The sequence below is a fragment of the Myotis lucifugus genome, unplaced genomic scaffold (assembly GCF_000147115.1).
Source record: "Myotis lucifugus unplaced genomic scaffold, Myoluc2.0 scaffold_66, whole genome shotgun sequence".
NCBI classification, from domain to species: Eukaryota; Metazoa; Chordata; class Mammalia; order Chiroptera; family Vespertilionidae; genus Myotis; species Myotis lucifugus.
This window is the reverse complement of record NW_005871114.1, coordinates 2,375,737-2,382,592: the sequence shown is the minus strand read 5'-3', so window position 1 is coordinate 2,382,592 and position 6,856 is coordinate 2,375,737. Positions and strand designations below refer to the sequence as shown.

Below are 6,856 nucleotides of genomic sequence, written 5' to 3'. Positions count from 1 at the left end.
AGACACACTGATTGGCTACCTCCTTCAAGCTTCCAGACCGGGGCTAGGGATCAAACCTGCAAACCAGGTATGTGCCTTTTGACAGGGAATCAAATCTGAGACCCTTCTATAAGTAGGCTACAACTCTAACCACTGAGAAATACCAGCCAGGACTGACCTGATCTTTTTATTGGCTTAGCCCTGCCCAGTGGTTGATCTTTATTTCTCCCTAGATTTCCACCCCTGGGTTCTATACCCAGGAAACAACTCCTGCTGTATGAGCAGAACAAATCATCTCTGGGCGGCACACTGGCTTCCTCCCCTGGGAAGTGTAAAAGCCAGGTGAGCTCCCCTAGCTGCCATGAGGCAGGACCTCTGGGGAGAGGGGCAAGCTCAGGTGTACATGCCACCTTATCTTCCAGGTACCACTTCCTCCTCCACCCCACTCTTCTATGAGATAGGCATAGCAGGAAGTTCAGGGAGTCCAAGGGTAGGTGGCTCTGTTTGCCAAAGCCAGAAGTCTGCCAATAAGGGCACACGGATAAGCTAGACCAGTATGAAAGAGCTGTGTGAAGACAGGATAGACCAAGTGTATGAAAAACATCCTGCACAGAGAATATGAAAAAGGTGCATTGTTGGCCCTGGCTGGTAGCTCAGTTGGTTGGAGTGTTGGCCTGTACACCAAAAGGCTGCAGGCTCCATTCCTGGTCAGAGCACATATCTAGGTTGCAGGTTCGATCCCCAGTGGAAGCATGTACAGGAGGCAATTGATCGATGTTTCTATCTATCTCCTTCCATACTCTCTAAAAATCAATAAAATCATATCCTCAGGTGAGAATTAAAAAAAAAAGGTGCATTGTTGGTTTGTGAAGGCACAAGCTCTCCTCATTCTAGAGACTCCAGTTCCAAGTGCAGTGCATGGTCTTAGTATTAAACCAGCTTTCCAGGTCTCTGTGTAGCACACATCTTTTTCACCTCCTCGGGCTCTCTTGGTTACAACTGAATGGTGGGAGCACCCACCCAGGCTTGGAACTACATGGGCAGAGACTAGCAGGGTGTACCCGCATATGGGTGTGAGCCTATGGGTTTTTAGAGTCCAAATAACTGTCTTACTTTTCTGTCTCTCTCAGTTTTGACCTAGCATGTTTTGTTGTTGTTTATATATTTTTTATTGATTTCAGAGAGGAAGGGAGGGGGAGAGAATCATTGATCAGCTGCCTCTTGCACTCCCCCTATTGGATGGAGCCAGCAACCTGGGCGTGTGCCCCAAGGAGGAATTGAACTGGACTTCCTGGTTCACAGGTGGACACTCGACCACTGAGCCACACTGGTTGGTTCCTGGCATGTTTTTTTTAAACAACAATCTTTTAAAGGGAGGTTCCTGTTTGTTTCACTCACTTCAATGAGACAATAGTCTACTCTCAACCAATTCTAGGAGGAAGAAAAGTAGAATACATGGGGGGGAGGGGAAAGGGAGTCAAAAGTTAAAAAAATCAAGTAGAGCCAGTCTAAATATCTACAAAATCCTGACAGTCTTTGAACAAAGGAACAATGCCAGGAATACTAGTTACCATTACTAGATTGTGTAGGACTTTCCCCAAAGTGCATTCACACGTGTTATTATACCTCCTTTGAACGTCACGATTTCTCCATTAAGTAAATAAGTCAGGTGTAACCATGAATGAGGAAACTGAGGCACAGAGTGGTTCAAGGTATTGTCCTGGATTATAAAATGATTCAGTGACCAAGTGGGGATCAGAAATCAGGTTTCCTGGGACCCAGCCTGCTGATCTTGGTCCTGCCCCGGACTGGCCACAGACACACCCAGAACACAAATATTGATTGTCTTCTCTGTGGGTCCGGGGTGTTCAACAAGTCAGGAGCCACGCCAGCCCTCCTCTGCTTTCCTACACCATCACACCGCCCTGCACCATCCCAATAAGAGCAAAATAGCTCCCTGGGGCTGAAGAAAGACTGGAAAGTTATTATGAACAGATCCTTATTTTTAGTTATCCGTGGTGTGCTAACCCAAATTAAAGAAAAAGGATCATTGTTTTTCTTTTCTAAGGCAAATGAAGTTTCTAAATGAAGAGAGGCAGTCTTTCTGTCTAGAGTGGGCTCCATTTCTGGGAAATGTCCTTTAATCAGAAATGCCACCATCAACCCTCATTTTCCTATAGATCAATGTTATTCTGTGCCAACAGTTTTCAGTTTTTGTGAAGCAGAATTCTTTCCTCGAGTGAAAACAGAAGCTCGGTGTAGAAAACAAATATTTTAAAGGAGCTGTGATGGTTGAAGCAGAGTAAGTGGCCTCAAACTCTGTTCCAATCCTAATCTCCTCCCCCATCGCCCACCCCACCCCCAGTCCCAACCCCCGCCCCCCCCCCCCATCCCCACAAGCATACACACAGTGTGAAAATCCCCGGAATAGGCAATTACAAATTAGTATGTTACTAAACATATATATATATGTAATCGAGTTTTATGGAGATAACTGATAGATCATATTTACTCAACCACAAATAATGCCTTCTCTTTGGCAGGTGCTCTGAAGCCCTTGGGCCACACCGTCCAGTGCAGGATCCAACTCCCAACTGCTGCGGCTTCCTCTGGTAGCCAGACTGCAAGGGTCCCCCACCCCTCCCCCCTCCCCCAGCAGGCCTCAACCGAAGACGTGGGAGCCGGTGTCTAAATGCCCTGGCTCTCTTACCCCTCATGCATCCCCACATGCATCACCAAATTGCAGCTTTCTTGATGCTGCCTAGATTTAAAAGCTTGAATGCTTCACTTAATCAAGGCTTCTTTTGTTGAGTTTATGTGTTCTAGTTTTAAAAAGCACCTCTGCCCTAGCCAGTTTGGCTCAGTGGATGGAACGTCGGCCATCGGACTGAAGGGTCCTGGGTTTGATTCCAGTCAAGGGCATACACCTCGGTTGCAGGCTCCATCCCAACCCTGGTTTGGGGCATGTGCAGGAGGCAACCAATTGATGTGTCACATCGATGTTTCTCTCTCTCTGTGTCTCTCCCCCTCCCTTCCACTCTCTCTAAAAAAAAAAATCAATGGAAAAATAACCTTGGGTAAGGATTACCAGAAAATAAAAATAAAAAGCACCTCAGTCCCTTTACTACCCAGAGCTCTACTGTCCAACCCAAGGATGACTTGCAGATCTTGAACCAGATTTTCTGCCTTTTCTCCGTTCTCCTCCTCTCACCAGCAGGGCAGACAAGTGTGGGCTTAACTAGTGGCAGCAGACATTTAAAATCCGGTCGCTCAAGCAGACATCAAGAGGTCATCAGGATGATCTCTCTGACCTTCTGCCATGGGTGTAACCTCTTTACATCCTTCTTCTCCCAAATATTAAAAATCATTAATACTCACTAGGCTAGTATTATATGCAAAACACTGTGCTAGGCTCTCGCTGGGAAAACCAGACTTACACAAATAAAAGTCTAACTCGTGAGCTACTGGATAGCGAAGATTGTGTCTTATGGGTCTCTGTCTTTGTCAGGGTGCCCGGTGCTCAGCAAGTATTTGTGGAATGAATGAATGATGTCACCAAACATTTTACTGAAACCAACCATACCAACAAAGATTTCTTGAGCCCCATCACTTGCTACGTGTATTGGATTCAGTCAAGACAAAATTCTTACCCTTACAGAGCTTACAACAAATAAGGGGGTGGTGTGTGTGGGGGGGGGGGGAATAACCATGAGAACAGGAACACAGGATCATCCAGTCTGTGATGTGTAAAAAGAGAGGGTAAGCAGTGGCATAGGAAGTGAGTGTTGGAAGTGCTCTGGAGAGAATGGAAGAGAGGGCTTCTCTGAGAAGGAGAATTTACAGCCAAGCACTGAAGGATGAAAAGAGCCAGCCAGTGAAGATGTGGGAGAAAAGTAGAGAGAGGACAGCACTGGGGACAATGCTCTTGGCTTGATAGAGCAACAAAAAGGAGTCCATTTCTACGGGAGAGCACAGAGTGGAGGAGGAGCCAGGGGCAGTTATGCAGGACCTTGGAGGCCAGAGTAACATTTTCCTCTGTCTGGAACAAAAGTCCCTGGAGGGTTTTGAGCAAGGGAATGGCACAATCTGATTGTTTTTTTGTTTGTTTGTTTGTTTTTACAGTCTTGGCTGCAGTTTGTAGGATTAACTGTAGAAGAAGAAGAAGAATAGACATGGGGAGACCATGGAAGAGGCTCCTGCATTAACCCAAGAAAAGGTGATGGCAATTTGGCTGCAGCTGCAGCGTGGGAGATGGTCGGAAATGAGCAGATTTAAATTGCATTTTGGAATTGATGGTTTGAGTGAAGTATCAGCACTCAGAGGCAGCAAAAAGAAGCATCAGATGAATGGGAAAATAGCAGTTCTATAGATGCTCTAATGAGGAAGGAATACAATGGCCTGGAGTGGTCCAGGAAGGCTTCACCGTGAAGGGCTGCCAGACTGGGTCTTGCAGTCCAGTAATTTCATACAGATGAGAAGGGAGAGGCATGAGCAGGAAGTGGCAGGAAGATGTCCTGTTTGAAGACTAGGGTGTTACCAGCCTGACCAGGTTCAGGGGGAAGTCGGGCTGTTGATGGCAGCTGGAGAAAGACTTAACTCTTTATGTAATGAGATTCCATTCAAGATCTGAGAGCCCCTGGAAGCCCCCCCTTTTTTTGCCAGCTCCTTTCGGTGTAAGGTTGGCTAGAATAAGCCGTAGAGACCCACCTGCCACAGGTTCTCAGCGGGAATATGCAGTGTGAGCAAATGCCCACTCCTTGCAGGGTGGTGGTGCCACATGGAGGATGAGGCAAGGGGAGCAGAGGGACCTGGTCCTCAGTGTGCACAACTGGGATTCATGGCCCTGACACATGGCAGGAGCCCTGCTAGGCTTGGGTCCTGGGCTTCTGAAGCAGTGTGTGGTATGGACACCGATGGCACAATTCCCTGCTTGAATCAAAACAGGTACTATGGAAACGGGATTTTCTCCTTTCTCTGCACAAAAACCATATCTTCCTGGATGCCCAGGGGAGAGTTGGTGCCCAGGGAGAAACCATCCTCTTTGAGTGGGAGGGTAGAGGGATGCAGAGTTCAAGCCATCCATTCATTCACTTGCTGACTAGCATGTCTTATGCCCCAGGTACCAGACATAGAGAATTAATAAGACAAAGCCATTGCCCAAAAGGACCACACAGTCTAGAGGGGGACCCAGATATGTAAACAGGGTGACAGGTGCTGGGCAAGCAGCAAAGTCCCTCACCCCAGCAAGCCACATACCTGTCTGCTTTCCTGTTTTTTGCTTCTCTCTCTGTCTTCGGGTGATGCTATCTCTTAGCCGTTTAAGATTTTCCTGGGGAAAAATTAATTTGTTTTTAGAGTATGCATCAGAGTTATATGCCCTCTAGACATTAGAGTTTCTTTCTGATTTTAGGCTGTTTGTAAGATATATCACATTGCAATAATATCTCCAACATGCAAATGAGGCTGGGTGCATTTGCAATCTGCCCTCAGAGAAATCCAAGTACTCTTAGAAGTTGTGCCTGAAGAGAAGAGACACCTTGTCCACAATAAAGTGTTTCCCAGCTCCCTCCCAGCCTTATAACCCACTGCCATCCTCTTTGTGTGCCCCTTAGCCAAGTCAGTCTGTTACCTGCTCATAAACACTCCATGCACATTCCTGCCTCAGAAATTGTGTTCTGATTCCCCTGACCTTGAAGGACATCGGTTGCTTTCCATAATTCTATTGCAAGCCTGGGTCAAGGCTCCCCTTCTCCCTAAAGCCTCCCTACTCTGCTCCGGTCCTTCGTGACTGCCCATGCCACCTGGCACTGGGCTATGCTGCGTGTGTGTTTTCTTCAGAAACACTGTGAACTCTTAAAGGGCAAGACCAGGTCATGCATCTTTCTGTAATTCTGCAGTCAGGTCTATTGTAGTCATTTGATAAATGTTGAGTAGACGTGAGGGTGGAAATTTGTTGCTATTTTAGTCAATAAACAACAACCACTGGAAGTGAAGAGTCTGCGCATTCTAGGGAAATGTCCCCCGGACTAACATCCAGGCATGCAGAAGGTTCCCATGCGAGAGGCCAGACTGCAAGGTGGGTTGGGCTGTGACTGTGACTGAGAGACTAAGGTGGGCCCACGGAGCAGTAGGGAAGCACTGGAAGGTGTGTGTGTGTGTGTGTGTGTGTGTGTGTATGTGTGTGTGTGTGTATGTGTGTGTGTGTGTGTGTGTGTGTGTGTGTGTGTGTTAACTTGGGTGGTTTTATATCTATGACTTATTTTATCGTATTTCTTGGGAGCTTTCCAAGTGCTCTTTAAGTTGTAAACTGTGATAGTTCTGTGGGAGTCTTGCCACTAGGAGTAGAGACAGAGACTCTGAAAAGAAAAAGCTGGAAAGCAAAAGCATAGGGCCCCATGTGGAGGGAAGCCACAGCCACAGATTTGGGGTTTACAGTTGAGTCTTTGTTCCTGATCTCTAGCCTTGCGACAACCAGAAAAGCCACCCAGCTCTCAGCCAGGGAACAGGGGTGGTTACAGGTGACAGATCCACACATGCACTGACTCACAATGACACTCAAAAAGCGTTCACCGGCCCTGCCGCAGGGGCTCAGTTGCAGCCACACAAAAGACAGCTGTGGACCCGGCCCTCCACTCCTGTCTAGGAGAAACACGAAACCAATTCCTCCCGGAGCCAGCTACCTACCTGCTGGAAGCGAAAGGATTCCGAACGCTTCTTCTGGTTGAGCTGCCACTCTTTGAAGTGGAGCACGGCTTCGTCCACGTTGACGATGCCCAGCTTCACCTGCTCCCTGGAGGGTGATGAGCTGCGCTGGGCCTGGCCGTTTTTCATCCCATCAAAGGGATCATATATACTTGACGGGGGGCCTGTCTCTTCC

General features: G+C 47.5%; 1 protein-coding gene across 1 annotated transcript in view; it reads right to left on the bottom strand.

Annotated features, from left to right (window-relative positions):
• The window catches only part of PIK3AP1 (phosphoinositide-3-kinase adaptor protein 1), a 97,320-nt gene that overhangs the window by 12,378 nt on the left and 78,086 nt on the right, over nt 1–6,856 (bottom strand). The window contains exons 12-13 of the mRNA XM_023754831.1: nt 6,664–6,851; nt 5,236–5,308 (exon numbers count right to left, since the gene is read on the bottom strand). Of these exons, the coding sequence (XP_023610599.1) occupies nt 5,236–5,308; nt 6,664–6,851 (261 nt within the window). The remainder of the gene's footprint in view (nt 1–5,235; nt 5,309–6,663; nt 6,852–6,856) is intronic.